General features: G+C 51.2%; 6 protein-coding genes across 7 annotated transcripts; 3 read left to right on the top strand and 3 right to left on the bottom strand.

Moving 5' to 3' along the window:
- Positions 1-75: 75 nt before the first annotated feature.
- On the top strand, positions 76-2,282 carry PV06_01367. 2 transcript variants are annotated; one of them, XM_016401968.1, is made up of 2 exons: positions 76-237; positions 292-2,282. In XM_016401968.1, the coding sequence occupies exons 1-2, from the start codon at positions 225-227 to the stop codon at positions 2,085-2,087; spliced, it is 1,809 nt and encodes a 602-aa protein (XP_016269021.1). In that variant the 5' UTR covers positions 76-224; the 3' UTR covers positions 2,088-2,282. The 2 variants fall into 2 exon arrangements, with proteins under 2 accessions (XP_016269021.1, XP_016269020.1); XM_016401967.1 differs by having other exon boundaries at positions 76-2,282.
- Positions 2,283-3,072: 790 nt separating this feature from the next.
- Positions 3,073-3,736, top strand: PV06_01366 (uncharacterized protein; the record flags this gene model as incomplete). Its single annotated transcript, XM_016401966.1, has 4 exons — positions 3,073-3,106; positions 3,310-3,374; positions 3,459-3,530; positions 3,602-3,736. The coding sequence occupies 4 exons, from the start codon at positions 3,073-3,075 to the stop codon at positions 3,698-3,700; spliced, it is 270 nt and encodes an 89-aa protein (XP_016269019.1). The 3' UTR covers positions 3,701-3,736.
- A 175-nt stretch (positions 3,737-3,911) lies between these two features.
- On the bottom strand, positions 3,912-6,361 carry PV06_01365 (uncharacterized protein). Its single transcript, XM_016401965.1, has one exon. The coding sequence runs from the start codon at positions 6,305-6,307 to the stop codon at positions 4,301-4,303; it is 2,007 nt and encodes a 668-aa protein (XP_016269018.1). The 5' UTR covers positions 6,308-6,361; the 3' UTR covers positions 3,912-4,300.
- Positions 6,362-6,460: 99 nt separating this feature from the next.
- PV06_01364 (uncharacterized protein) lies at positions 6,461-9,573 on the top strand. Its single transcript, XM_016401964.1, has one exon. It carries the CDS (start codon positions 6,719-6,721, stop codon positions 9,011-9,013), a length of 2,295 nt encoding a protein of 764 aa, XP_016269017.1. The 5' UTR covers positions 6,461-6,718; the 3' UTR covers positions 9,014-9,573.
- On the bottom strand, positions 9,456-11,484 carry PV06_01363 (uncharacterized protein). Its single transcript, XM_016401963.1, has 2 exons — positions 11,075-11,484; positions 9,456-11,024 (listed from the first exon to the last, which is right to left on the bottom strand). The coding sequence occupies exons 1-2, from the start codon at positions 11,426-11,428 to the stop codon at positions 9,795-9,797; spliced, it is 1,584 nt and encodes a 527-aa protein (XP_016269016.1). The 5' UTR covers positions 11,429-11,484; the 3' UTR covers positions 9,456-9,794.
- A 181-nt stretch (positions 11,485-11,665) lies between these two features.
- Positions 11,666-14,223, bottom strand: PV06_01362 (uncharacterized protein). Its single transcript, XM_016401962.1, has 3 exons — positions 13,549-14,223; positions 13,199-13,495; positions 11,666-13,148 (listed from the first exon to the last, which is right to left on the bottom strand). Exons 1-3 carry the CDS (start codon positions 13,574-13,576, stop codon positions 11,740-11,742), a joined length of 1,734 nt encoding a protein of 577 aa, XP_016269015.1. The 5' UTR covers positions 13,577-14,223; the 3' UTR covers positions 11,666-11,739.
- Between the last annotated feature and the right edge of the window lie 38 nt (positions 14,224-14,261).

Here is a 14,261-nt window from a genome sequence, read left to right as displayed (position 1 = left end):
AGACCGCGGCTTTCCGCAGTCCGAGAATGTCACGTCTCTGCCTGGCCCTACGCACATGCCATATGCCACATGCCTCTCTCCTTGAAGACCTACATTGTTACTTCTGCAATTCTCATCCTTCCACCACTCGTTCAGACAGACGATGTATATTATCCTTGATCAGGCTGTCCACGCACGTCATCACCACTACTTCTCGCACCGACAGTCTGGATGATCCGTAGTGTATGGCCGCATTTGGTACAGGACTCTTGCCCTACACCCAGCTCACTCAGACACTGACTACAAGCTCAGATACACCCTGGATGTCCTCAATGTCCAGACCAGGTCCATATGCATCTACCGCTGAACCCTCCACCACCCAGCAAACCTGGGATTCAAACCCGCCTACCTTCGCAGCGTTTTCTCCTACCACCACCTCTGGGTACTCCGCCACCTCGAAGCAACGCTCCACCATCATAGTCCACAAGAAATCACCTCTCTTGGTAGCGACACCGCCGCAAATCACTCGAGCGTTAGCACACTCTCATCCTTTCTTGCTGCCACTGAACAAACTTGCTGGACTACTATCATGGAGTACACCAGACCCTTGGGAGTCCTTTCTCCTCGTTGCCGCTTTCTGGGCTATTACACTTTATGGAAGTGAGATTATCCGCTTTGCGAGCCCGATAATAGTTGTGGTCGGGTTGATATTGGGAATGTATTCGAGGAGATACTCCCCTTTATCCTCCACGAGCAAGACTGGCGACAAACATGTCAAAGGCCACAAGAGAGAAGCGTCGGAAGCCAGCTCGCAACACAAGACTTTGGACGAGATCGTTGATAACCTTCAGGAGCTCACAGCCCGTTGTAACATATTACTGAATCCTTTTCTTGCCTTGACCGACTTCCTCTCTACGCAAACGACACCAACTGCTGCAACCACCCGACCCGCACTGACGACTCTTTTCATTCGAGTTCTTTTGGTCACTCCTCTATGGATCTTCCTGACCTTACCCCCTTTCTACATTCTTACGACCCGTCGAGTCATACTTACATTTGGCACTATAATCTTAACATGGCACTCCAAGCCAGCAAGGGTAGCACGGGTAATCCTCTGGCGCTCTGTGTTTTTACGGAAGACTGCAGCATTCATCACAGGACTTCAATTCGATACCTCTGCTCCATCAAAAGACGACTCATTGCTGCGGTCTATTGTTGGGGCCAGGTCAAAATCTCAAGCTGGCTTAGCATCAGAAGCTGCCACCAAAAAGAGACCAGACTCATCAGGCGTTCGTTTCACATTCATTCTATACGAAAACCAGCGACGATGGATCGGTCTTGGCTGGACGACCTCACTGTTCGCTTATGAGCGTGGTCCGTGGACGGATGAACACCTCAACCCAGCACCATCGAAAGACGAGTTTGAACTGCCGGAGGTGGACGGCGGACACTCGAGGTGGCGGTGGGTTGAGGGATCTGAATGGAGGATCGAACATGGTGATAGCAAGCAGCATAAGAGGGCTACCAGTCAAACTAAGACTGGTTCAGCAGGAAATGCCAGCAAAGACACGGTCGAAGACGGTGGGGGGTGGATATATTACGATAATAGATGGGAAGACGGAAGAAAAGAGGATGGTTGGGGAAGATATACCCGACGACGAAAATGGTTCAGAGATGCCGAACTGGTAGAAGCCATACCCAGCATTGACCCTAGTCCCACGGGGACCCCGAAACGGCAGCTTTCTGATACTGAAGAGGAGAAGGTCAAGAAAGCAAAGGACTTTGCGAAAGGTATTGGTGCATCTGCCGATGCCCCTGAGAAGCCACCAATCTCTTCCGCCGATCAGGTAACTGGAGTATCAAAGGCTGGCGACGACGCTGCCAGTATTACCAAGTCCACAACAAGCAAGAAGAGTGGAGGTTGGTTCTCGAAGCGTGAGCGAAGTGATTCCAAGAGTAGTAGTGGGAAGAATACAGGGCAGCTCAGTACTAGAAGTGATCGAAGTCGTGATGGGCCGGAAGATGATGTTCACGATCGGTGGAGAGACAATACCGGAGGACATCGAGCATTCAGCGTTCAAGAAGACATTGCCATGTCTCTTGGATAAACAGGAGTTTAATGGTTGTGATGACGACTTTGAGCATTTGACGTATATGCAGCCGATGAGGTCGTCACTGAGAATGTATTTTGTTCATGCTTTGATACTACTACAACCATCCAACTCCGACTCTGTGGTTCATTATGGTTGATTTGATCTTGTTAGTCCGTACCTGTCAATCATAGATCCAGACTTTTATTCTGACCTTGTGTACCATGTGTTCACGACCTGCAGTAAACTTGCAGTTGTGTTGTTCCAAGTTGGCCCAGCATTTCTCTTTTTCCCACACACAGCCTTTCAGTCTCACTCGTCAAGCAACTACGTAATTCGAGACAAGGATCCCTGCTTTTTGATCTTTCCCCCTCCTTTTCTTTCTTTTTCCTCTGTACGAACTACGAGTATGATGTCTTTTACTTGTCGATTCGACTCGATCACAGTCAAAGTGATCGTCATTGTTTTCCAGGGATGTCTGGATCACAATACTTCCTCCCCTCGTACTCGTAGCCCACACACTTCCAACCCCCCATCCTCTTGGACTCAAGCCACCCAACTGTGGCCGTGTGAAACGTGGCCAAGGGATCCCTGGATTTCCCAGACCCCCTAAACTGTTCAGATGGGTCAGATTCATTCGCTCGATGCTCTTCTGACGTCAACCTTTCTCCATATGAGATGCAAGCATGGGGAATTTGTGATGCCGATGATGGAATTGTCCCTTTGTTGTTCCCGCCCTCGCCTCGCAGAAAGGATCATCGGTGTCTGCCTTGCATTTTCATTGCATGGCTTGGGCTATGGTAAGTAAGGTCATGGGGGAAAGTGGCGTTGGGAACAAAACACTCGTTACAGTGTGTATGTATATATATTCTTCCTCCCATCCCGTCAACTTGTCCTAGATCCCCATTTACACCTGAACATCATCACCTGTACCAACCTTACTACGTGACATAAAATCATTACAAAAGCATACAAAAACGATCCCCCCCCCCACTGTTTAACAATGTCTCAAGAACAACAAAAGCAAGGTGGACAAGGTATGTCTCTGACTTATCGACTTTACCTTCCCATCTACCTCACCGGCCCAAGTGAGGTACTCGTATACCCCTTACACGGAGTGGCATCTACATCACACAGCACTGTCTTCCTTTCCAACCCCCCCACTCTCTCCCCTTGCGTCTTTTATCTTTTTATTTTGGGATCGTGAATCAACACTCCGCTATCAATACTAATCCCAAAGGTGGCCTAGGTGGTATCCTCGGAGGTGTCACCGATACGGTTGGAAATACCGTAGGTGGTGTTACTGTATGTCCATGACATGCTACTTCAACACTTACCCCTTTACCTCTGTACAGACAGGTACTGATGACTTTCCCTTTCTCCCAACAGGACACGGTCGGTAATACCGTCTCTGGTGTCGGTCAGGGTGTAGGTAAAACTGTCGGAGGTGCAACTGAAGGTGTACGTTCATCATACTCACCCCAGTAAATAGTGGCATTCGCTGACACTTGTCCGTTTTGTGTCTTGCATAGCTCGGAAATACAACAAAGGCAGTAGGTGACACCGCAAAAGGTACGACCGATTCAATCGGTGGGAAGAAACAAACCGCCGAGAATCCATTGGGATTGTAAAAGGATACGTACCTACCTTGGGTCGGTAGGTATGACTCTCCCCCTTGTAAGGGGGGTTAAACGATCGATACCTGCCTCGGAAGGAGTAATCAGGGGGGGAACTTGTCAAGTGTGGGATCGTTTTCTCAAGTATGACTTGTTTTTATGAAACCTACCTAGCATGCGAACCTTTAGGGCATGAACCTCTTCAATAGATTCTATACTTTTGAAAGTCACTACTTCATATGCAGCGATGAATTTGATTGGAAACCAAGTTTATACCTCGGAAGTATTGTTGACTGACAACGTCAGGGTAGTTGTTATTGAATACTTCTGTAAAGTAATTCTCGTATATCGAAACCAAGTCAATATCTTGACGTGATCATGGCGCCCCAAAACAAAACCCAACACAGACAACCAAATTCGAACCGAACACAGACATCTCATGAATGGCGTATCAACAAATGATGCTTCGATGCTACATAAACCAACCACAACTCCTAAACCATCCAAGTCCCTGGCCGCCTCGTGCAAACAATCGCTCAATATCCCACAAATACACAGCCCCAGAAACACGCAAAGAAAGAACCATCATCATTCTCGTCGCAAAAAACTTGGACTCTACAGCTCCAAAACCTCAACTTCCTCATACTCGTCGAGGCAGATCAAACCAAAAAAGGCAGGATGTTTGCACTTTTTGTGTTTCTTCTTCCCACCATGTCCTGGCTTCGTACTCGTCGGCCGTGTGCTGCTTCCTGTCGCACTAAGGCTATCAGTGACCACTCCCGTCCGTGTGGTTGAGGAAACATCTGCACTCGTGTGATGCGGGCGATCGTGACAACCAAAGAAGATTCCTGGTGTCTCGCAAGTACGTGGTCCGTCCGTCTTGGTGGCTCGAGTTTGTGACACCGTTGGTGAAGGTGTGGCTTTTGGAGATGTCGTCGGGTCTCGACATCCCCACCATCCTGGATGTTCACATGTGGCCGACGTGGAAGTTGCTGAAATAGGACCGCTCGTGAGAGTAGCAGGTGTTGTTGGCACCGCTGTTGTCGTAGTCACTGTCAAGTTGGCACTTTCTTTACACCCAAACCAACCTGGAGTCAGACACGTAGTCGTTGTATAAGTTGTGGAAGTGACAGGTGTTGTCTGGGTCGTGGTGGATGATTCGTCCAAACATCCCCACCAGCCTGGTGTTTTGCAAGTTGTCGTTCTCGTCCGTGTAGACGTCGTTGTCGATGTTGAGCTCGTAGTCGTGGAATCAGAACCATTGCTCTCGAAGAAATTCCAGTTGTAACAGTCAACGCATTCGTCGTCAGGTATGCACTTGGGTACTTTGTCATATTTCTTGATCACGCTGTCGATGACATTGCGGATCTTGTGATTCCCGATACCAACCCGCCAGCCGTAGTCACTCACTGTATCGTATACACATTGCTTTCCCGTATGACATTGTGATTCCATGGCGTAGCCACCAAGTGTGCATGTTGCTGTGGCTCCATTGCAGGTGCCCATGAAGACCGGATCACCTGTATTCCCAAAGTGATAAGCGCCGGTATACTTGGTACGAGGTCGATGAGGGTCGGAAGATGGTGGTCTGGGTAGACCAAGACGCTTAGCTGCAAGATCATCGCCTGGTGCCTCGAATGTCACTGTTGGAAGACCAAACGTAAGGCCGAGAAGGCTGGTCACTGCTCCACCCAAGGAATGCCCGACAAGCCATACATTCGAGTCTTGGTAGAGTTCGGTGACGTTAGTGTATAGGTCGATTGCTGCTCGGTAGTAGCGGTTTTCTCTTCGCAGGGCCTTTATCAGACACGTCTGATTGCATGTATAGGTACTGTCGTAGCAATCACACACTTGTCGCCAGAAGTACTGTCCGCCTTGGGCGCAGCAACAACTAAAGAATAAATTGTCGTTGAGCTTGTCTCGGGCTGTCGTTCCATCTCCATCAAACACGGCCGGGGACGTGCCTTTCAAACTGATGATGACGGTCTCATTGCCTTTATCAGCGAAGATGTGCCCCCGAAGACCATCACCTTGCCAGCCAAACCCAGTGGATCTGTTGTATCCCTGACCAACATCTTGCCAGTCTCCTTCGCCTGGTATTTCTGCATAAGCATCGGCTGCCATTATAGCGAGGTTGAGAACGGTCTCTTTGTCAGAAATGTTGGGGCCCTTGACCTCGTCCATCGACCAGTCCGAGGCGTCCAGGATAGCAGGAGAGCCAGTATAGCGAGCATATTCTAGATACCGCTCGATGTTGTATGGTTCTCTGTCCACTAATCTTTCAATCTCCATGGAATCGGATCTCGCTGTAAAGTGTGGCGTTTCGGCGAGGGGGCGTCGTAACCCATCTTCCTCTTCGGAGAGAAGCAGAGGCTCTTGAGGGCGAAAGTCATATCGTTTGTGTAAGTTCGGGTCCTGGTATGTGCCTCGATGAAAGATGTGTCGTAGTGTGAAGTCGTGGGTGTTGTGTTGTTTGGGCGCAGGCAACGGATACCAAGGGTCAATGGCGGGGGCTTTCGCCGCGTCGACGATGGAGGTAAGGGAAAGAAACGAGAGGAGCATGCCTGCCGTGACTCTCCTTCTGGAGTTGCATGTTGGATGAAGTGATTTCCGTGTCTTCATATTGTGTGGGATGTGTTGATAAATGATGGAAGATGTCGGTGGGTTGAGGATGATGGTTACCTAGTGAGTGAATAGCGCATTGAGGCGTTGACGTCGTCGATGGTGATCGGAACTGCGGAGCATCAATTCAACTCCAATCACATGCTTTTTTGCCTTCGAGGCATCAACAACGAATCCTTTACTCGTACAGATGACTCAGGTGTCAGACACTGATCATTCATGAGCAGTCAGAATGCTATGTTAGGCGTGTCACGACTGCCCCTAGAAGACTGACGAGTATGCCACCGCACGGTCGCCAACTGTCGCGGACCTGCGTTTCATGTTGAACGGTCCGACTTCGACTGTCCAAACACAATCCGATACGATCCGCCAGTTGTCTACACATCTCACTGCGAATGCATCATATTCGTGATGTCTAGAACTGCGTCCACAGGGTCGCTGAAGTCGAGACCTTCTGCCATATCTACCAAGTCATTCACCCGTTACGAACCCGACAATCCCTCTCCCCCTCCCAACAGAAGTCGAGCCAGTACAGTACAGTCTGTCACATCCCCAAAGTCACCCAGGAGGGATGATGTCTTCGTTAAACCCATCAATGAAGAGAATGAGCCTCCCTCTCCCGACATGGGACGATCGCAGACTCTGCCAGACCGATTCGATGAATTGCCGATAGAACTGGCGAGTCTGGCGGACAGATTTGTGGATTCTCTGGGTGCCAAAATCTACAATGAGCCTCCATCGATCGATCAATTATCGGACTTGTTTCAAGAATTTTATGCAAGAGCAAGTGGTGCTATCTCCATACATATTTCTGCCCTCAGATCTCGGCTCAACAGAGATGCATCACCCGCCCCTGCGAAAGGGTCAAGTTTGACTCCCAATACCAAGTCCGTAGGCTCTCAACAGATGTTGACAGCGTCTGAGGTAACAGAGAAACGGAAACAGAGAAAACTCTTAGAGTACAAGAGGATACTGTTGGAGGAGGCGGTGGAGAGAAGAGTCTGCGAGAAGATCTACGACAAGATTTGGAGACATAAGAGCACGCTAGATGAGGTAAGGGACGAGAAGTTGCGATCAAAGACCGCAGCACTGTCCCTGGTAGGCATCGGCTTGAAGGACCTGGGAATTGAATGGAATGCAGATACGGAAAAGACTGTGGAGGACATACAGGTCTCCTTGATACCGGCAAGGGAAGGGCTTGCGAAGATGAACGACGAACACTACCCTCTTGGAAAGTTGCAACATTTGACCGCCGCACATAAAGCCATCGTGGACACCTTGTATTCAATACACCCGTCTTCATCATCTGCCGACGAAATTCTGCCGACTCTGATCTATACCTTGATCACATCACCTGTCGAAGGCATCAACATCATCAGTAATCTCTACTTCATCCAACGATTCAGGGCTGCACCGAAGATGGACGGCGAAGCTGCCTATTGCTTGACGAATCTTGAGGCTGCCATCAGTTTTCTGGAGAATGTCGACCTTGCAAGTCTGAGAGCAGACGAGCTACCTGAGGGACCAAAGAAGGTGCTCTCACAGACAGGATCAGAAAGTCCCACCCGACTCGAAGCGTTTCCTCCTCTAGCAGGCACTGCACCTACTCCTTCTACCCCAACCACAGCCACTTCGATGTCCAGTGCTACGGGCACCAATGTTGAAGCAAGCCCTGCATCATCGATCATCAAACCACTCCCGGAAAGGTCGGCTCCGGCACCAGCTACCCGCCATCAACGCACCTTTTCCGATCTCCTACAGCCTATAAGCAATGCGAACGAAGCCGTGCGCTCTACTGCTGAGGAAGGATTCAAAAATATTTCCAGCACACTAGACAATAGCTTCAAGTTCTTGATGGGTAAGCTAAAAGAGCGAAGTAGCGGGGACGCTAATGCTGAAGTCGTTGTCCCCAAAACGCTTGATGAAGCCAGGCAGCTCGTCAACCGACCTCTCACACCAGATGAAGACGATCACGCTTTGAGTGAATCAAGCTCACTTTGTGATGGTCAACATGCACAGATACCCCCAAATCTGACCAAGACCGAAGATAAAATGCTGAGTTTATTTGGAGGCCGCAGAACTACTGTGCGTGAGCGCAGTGTGGACAGCATGACAAGTAGCGGAAGCGGGAGAAGAGGAGGTTTTGGTGCACCAGCGACCAATTCCCCACCGAATGGACTGGCGAGTTTGCAAAAGCCCGCAGCCTCAGCAATGCAAACAGCCAGCAGCAATCCCCTTGACTCTGTAAGGAGCTTTGGGACGAGTCTGAACCCTATTGGTCATATCGGTTCGGCCATAGGAGGTGCATTTGGACGATTTGGAGGTAGGACGAGTGTATCTGCCTCTCCACCTGCTGTTCCTACACCTCCTGCTCCGACAATTGTCGTTGACAAAGGTGCCACGACCGATGAACACGGGTCGAAAACGGAGAGCAAAGCAGACGGAGCTGGGACTGTTCCCCTCCGTGCGCCATATCGGAAAGAACTCCCGAGTATTATGGCGGCTCCGCCCATGTCACGTTTCATGTCGATAACGGATGCCAGTGAATTGAAGATCCGAGAGGTACAAGACTTGCTCATGGATTATCAACGGTTGGCCAAAGTGTTGGGCAAGCTGGTCCAGAAGGCGGAGGACGAAGTCGATACAGACCACGCCGATGTCGAGACTGAGGAGTCTGCTGCTGGCAGTGATCATGAAAAGACTTGAAATACAAAAGACTCGGGGGGGTTTGAGTCAGCTTTGTTCGCGAAACATTGATGACGACCGCTGTCCGGGCACCGTCAAGGCACGATATTTCGGTCCATGAGTCATTGAGAAGGCAACGCTTGGTATGGCAGTGACTCTGTGAATGAGGGAGCCTTTCCCGCAGACTCAAATCGGGGTTTATGGAAGACATGGTCTACTATGCCTTGCTTTCTGCGCCGAGGATGGCGGGATACCGTTGGCTGGGAGTCCTATACCGGCATCATGTTTCGAGAGTTCCGATCATACTACAACAACTATTACAGGGTTTGCCGTCGATTCGCAGAGCTCTAGGCGAATAGCTCTGCCTGCGGAGTACTGAGAGAGGTTGTGTTCGAACGGATCAACCGTTCGATCCGGGAGGGGTGCATGTCCACATTTCTACAAGAGACAAAGAGAGTACAGGTGAAGGACATGGTTTGTTTATTAGATGTACCAAATAAAAGCACACGGCGCATGTTGCCGTCGCCGTGTCTGAGTGATCAGTTGCTCTGTAGAGTTCCATTTCCATTTCCATTTCCACATCTTATTGACTCGAGTTTTCATGTCTGGCGATTCGTGAATTTCATCATCTGTTCATCGTCTGCAAATAGAGCATGCTAACAACGTACTCGTCTCGTCTCGACTTCGTGATCGTCATGACATTCGTATAACAAGCTCTCCCCACATCCCCGGTTCCACTGCCGTGCCCTAGACTCCAGATACAACGACGCCGACGATGAGGTCCAGTCACTTCATCAGTCCCTCAGCCCGTCCTTCCCACGGCGGCGGCGGCGGCGGCACCCTTCCCGGCGATGAGTGCGCCTCCACCCTTTCTGAGACCAGCCAGCTCCTCGTCCACGTCCTGTTGCTTGGCCTCGACCCGGGCGTCCCGCTTCTTGACCTCCAGCTCGTACTTCAGCGCCGTCCTCCTCCTCTCGAACCGCACGTCCATCAACCTCTGGACGTCGACCCGAAACCTCTCGAGGAACCAGGCGGCCGTCTGCTCTCGCTCGGCGTCCGTCAGGGACCTGAACAAATGTCTCTGGTCCTCGTGGCGCATCTTTGTGAGATTCGTCAATCTGGCGGCGAGACTCATCGGAGTCCCATGAGAGTCGAGAGCAGGCTCGACGGGCGGCGGGCAGGACGGGTCGGTCGTAAAAGGTACGGCGTCCACGTCCGCCATCGTTTTAGCCGTGATGTCGGCGGGACTAAAATCCAGAGCTTCCTCTGTCCGTGGACGCTTGTTGTTTGTCGTTGTTGATGGAGGCAAAGGCGAAGAGGGGGCCCGCACGGTCGGCCGCGCCATCTCTTCCTCCTCCTCCTCCGAGGACGATTCATGGTAGGAGGATATTTTCGAGGAGAATGGTGGTGCTGCCGGTTGAATATCTTGACGCGCCTGTGCCGCCGCGTGAGGGGGGGGGTGTTGATCGATCGTAGCTGACCCTTCTGGTGCGTTGTTGTCCACGACGGTTTGCTTGTGAACCTGAAAACGACTCTTGTGTTGCTGTTGTTGGTCGCGGTGATGGTGTAAGTGGGGGCTCCGAGACCGCTCCTCCATGTCTGGTGGTTGAGGTTTCGATTTGGTGGGCTCGTTTTCAGGGGGCGGCATCCGTGCCCGCGAGGGCGTGTCCCAAGTGTTGGGGTCGTTGTCGGCATATTCCCCGTCTGGCTCGTAACCATCGTCGTATGCCTCTTCACTCGGTGGGACACTGGGTTGTGGCCCGCGGTCGTGTGTGTTTCCATACTTTGGAAGCTCTCCGGGCCGTATTCTACCATCAATCTGCTTTTGCCAGTTGGGCCCTTGTGGTTGTGTAAATCTTTGGGCTTTGAAGTGTTGCTTTTCCCGCCCGAAAGGATTGGACGAGGGCTGTTCGTCTTGGGGATTATTGAAACCACCAAAGGTTGCATTCCGTTGATTTTCGGGGCCGTCCGCAAAGCTCGTTGAGTCGTCAAAGTGAATGCTTTGTGTGTCATCAAAGGCATTTAGTTTCGACTAGTGAATGGTCAGCTTGTGTACTTTGAAGTACGAGGGATTTGTTTCACCTCAGCTGGCAATTGGAACTGCGAAACGATCGGTACTGGCTTCGTCGTAGAAAGATCTTGATGGAGCGAGTGTGTCGGACGTGCTTTGGCTTTGGCGAGGGTATCGGGCACGGGGAGTTTCATACTCTGTGCGAAATCTTGCCTGTTAAACTTGGGTGTATGTGAGGCATGGCCATTGCTACTGTTAGGCCGCGCTCCGCGTGTTGCGGCGCCGTTCGCACGTTGCTTTGACCTCTCTCGTCGAGGTTGTGGTGTTAGAGAACGGCTCTCCGGTCGAATGGCCCCGGGTTCACGGCTGTGCAGATAGCGATCGACACCTGTAGGACCTCTACTTGGTAATGTATTCAGAGGCATATTGGGCGTATAAAGAGCGAGAGGTTAGATTCCGGTAGAGGCGACGTGAGCAGTCGGTACGGAGTATGCTTGATCAAGGATCAAGGTATAACATGGCATGGAGTGACTGCGGATTCTCCAACACGAAACAGATTAAACGCGAACATTTACTCCAAGACGACGCGAGATCACGTGAGACCCGATGGATGAATGCTTCACAGGAAGATGCGACTGAAGTCAATGAAGCGTTCCTATCAATGAAAATGAAGGTATGTAGCTATCGTTTCTCCTCAAAGATTATTTGTTTGAAAAGCGCTTCGAGCATTTATGGCTCAGACTGATCCTGTAGCAGAGCCAGCTCCAGACCCTGTACCGGAAGTTGAACCTGAACCTGACCCTGAACCAGCAGATCCGGAGCCTGTGCCAGAACTATCATGCGACCTGGCATGTTTCTTCCTGCCGCCATCTTCAGCACCGCCATCCATACCATCATGCAAATCACCGCCGAAAGCATCTTGATGTGCTCTCCTCTTCGGTCGTCGCCAGGGTGGTAGTATTGGAGTTCGCTTCCAAACCACCTCGTCCTCACTACTGGTTGATTCCTCATCTTTTTTGGGTCCACCGAGACTACCTTCACCTTGGGTAGGCCGGTGCGTACTTCCAAGGAAGCCATTGTATTCTTCGTTGTGTCGTTCATCAACCTCAGCATTTGGATCCCAGACTGGTAGACCGTCAGGGGGCAGGGCTTCACCACTTGCATTCCCACGTGCATACTGCGCCAGCGAGCCATTGATACCGGTAAGGGACCAGGCGAACACGGCCACCTCTTTGATAGCAGCCATGAAGCCTGTATTGACCAAGTCTTGCGCCCCGACTCCGGAGTCCAAGGTAGATGGGGACAAAGGAGTCTGCCCAGCAATAGAGGGCATAATTGGTTCCGGGGCCCAGGGAGAAGCAAATAGACCGTTAGCGTAATACGGAGTGTCTGTGGGCTCCAGGGTGTGCGGCACGAGAGGGCTTGCCTTGCGCAGAACCACAACGAGTCCATCGGACGTGCAAGAGACCACAGCTTCAATCTCTAACGGTCCTGCTTGAAGATCTTCCGGAGGTGTCTGGGATGAGCCTCTGCGGCCTAGGTTCGGGCTATCGAAGAGGCCGCGCACATTGCCTTCAGTGGTACCCGAGGTTGAGGAAGTGCTTGTGCCTTGCTGATCCATTATGGCTGGCCCGGAGCCGTTGACCGCTGCTGCGGGAATGGGACGTGGCGTCGAGGCATCAGCCATCGAGACACTTGAGCTGGATGTCTCAGAGCCTCTAAGTGGAACACCTCCCTCGTCTTCATCACTCTCGTCATCCGGCAAGGCTTCCGAATGTGCTCGGCTCTCTCGTTGCAACGGGTCGCGATACCAAAATCTCAAGTAGGCGATTGAGTCGTTAGCCTTCGCGCTTTCGAGACATTTGACTGCGTCTTGAAGACAGTTTTCTTGCACGCAATAGTAGAAGCTCTTGCCGATGATCTGTTCTGGGTCCAGACCAAGGATGGTTGATACACTGCTGGTAGCATACATGATGGTGGAGGTGCGAGTGAAGCGATTGAGGAACAATGCAGCTCTGGGCTCTGGTAGGTGGGCGCTTGGTTGCTCATTGAACTTGTTGGACAAGTACGACAACATGTGATAGCGAGGGTCTCGAGGAGATGAAGAGAATATGCGGCGTATCCCGGCTCCGGCTAGAGCTCTCACTACACCCAAGTCAGTCCATGGTGTCTCGAAGAATGATGCTCTGACTTACGTTGCGCCTTTGGACCCCTTCGATAGATGGCAGTGCTCGCCACGAGAACATCGTGTACAACAGTAAACACACATTCACACCCAATCCATTCGCCATTCTTGTGCTTGATTCTAGCGTAGTTCATAACAGATGCCTTGTCGAGCTCAATGCCACGGTCATGAATCTCGCGCGCAAATGGGATCTCATCAGGATGGAAGTATTCCCAACAGGCCTTGCCAATAACCTCATTAGGCAGGTACCCCAAGATGTCCTCAATAGAGTCTGAGCAATACTTGATGCGAGCATCACGGGAGAGGTCTACCACTGTTAGCTTTGTGGAAAGAGAAGAGAGGCGCTTGTACACTACACACCGTGGATTGTGATGAAAACGGTCTCCATGATGACGGCAGATCAAGTAGAGTCACAAAGGCAAAAGGCCAATGTGCACCGAGCAGCCCTAAAAGACGCTGGTGTTCTGCCAGATCATGGAGGCAGGGGATCCTTTAGTACTTCTACAATGGCTCCTTCCGTGGAGTTACCTCCGACAGCGAGACCCCTCCAAGGCGGGAAAAGTGGAAAGTGACCAGAATGAGACCAGGAGCGTATGATGTAGCTGGACCAAGGCGGTCTGCTTCCCAGTTCGCACGACGTGAATGCGCGGAGGTCAGGACTGACCAAGGGCCAGGGTATCTGTACTCGTACTGTCGTGGTGGAAGAGGTCTAAGCTCGAAATGGAGTGGTTGACAATCACTGCAGGACTGTTTGGAGCACTGGTGTAAGATACAGTAGGATTACCGTGGCTAAGGGTGCTAGACGAGGCTGGAGGCGATTGGACTCGCTTCGTTGCGGCTAAAGATGCTGCAGGGACGAGGTCTGGGAGGAGGCACTCCTCGAATGACGCAAGTATAAGACCACGTTGAGATATGGTGGTCTGTTAGAACCTGTACAAGCTGTACAAGTGAACAATCGCGATCTGAGATGGTAATACCAAGGTGCGCGGCTCGATGGTCCGTGAGAAGGTACGACTGACGACTGGTAACTCATGGAGAGGGTACAGTAAAATTCTACTCGTAGTGAGCGAGAT

This window comes from Exophiala oligosperma (genome assembly GCF_000835515.1).
Source record: "Exophiala oligosperma strain CBS 72588 unplaced genomic scaffold supercont1.1, whole genome shotgun sequence".
Lineage (NCBI taxonomy): Eukaryota > Fungi > Ascomycota > Eurotiomycetes > Chaetothyriales > Herpotrichiellaceae > Exophiala > Exophiala oligosperma.
This window is presented reverse-complemented; position numbering and strand designations above follow the sequence as displayed.

Coding starts and splice junctions, on each gene's coding strand:
- PV06_01367 (XM_016401967.1), top strand. CDS start 225: ATGGCCGCATTTGGTACAGGACTCTTGCCCTACACCCAGCTCACTCAG.
- PV06_01365 (XM_016401965.1), bottom strand. CDS start 6,307: ATGAAGACACGGAAATCACTTCATCCAACATGCAACTCCAGAAGGAGA.
- PV06_01364 (XM_016401964.1), top strand. CDS start 6,719: ATGTCTAGAACTGCGTCCACAGGGTCGCTGAAGTCGAGACCTTCTGCC.
- PV06_01363 (XM_016401963.1), bottom strand. CDS start 11,428: ATGCCTCTGAATACATTACCAAGTAGAGGTCCTACAGGTGTCGATCGC. Junction 11,025..11,074: donor AGTTCCAATTGCCAGCTGAG/GTGAAACAAATC, acceptor ACCATTCACTAG/TCGAAACTAAATGCCTTTGA.
- PV06_01362 (XM_016401962.1), bottom strand. CDS start 13,576: ATGGAGACCGTTTTCATCACAATCCACG. Junction 13,496..13,548: donor CGTTTTCATCACAATCCACG/GTGTGTAGTGTA, acceptor TAACAGTGGTAG/ACCTCTCCCGTGATGCTCGC. Junction 13,149..13,198: donor AAGGGGTCCAAAGGCGCAAC/GTAAGTCAGAGC, acceptor ACTTGGGTGTAG/TGAGAGCTCTAGCCGGAGCC.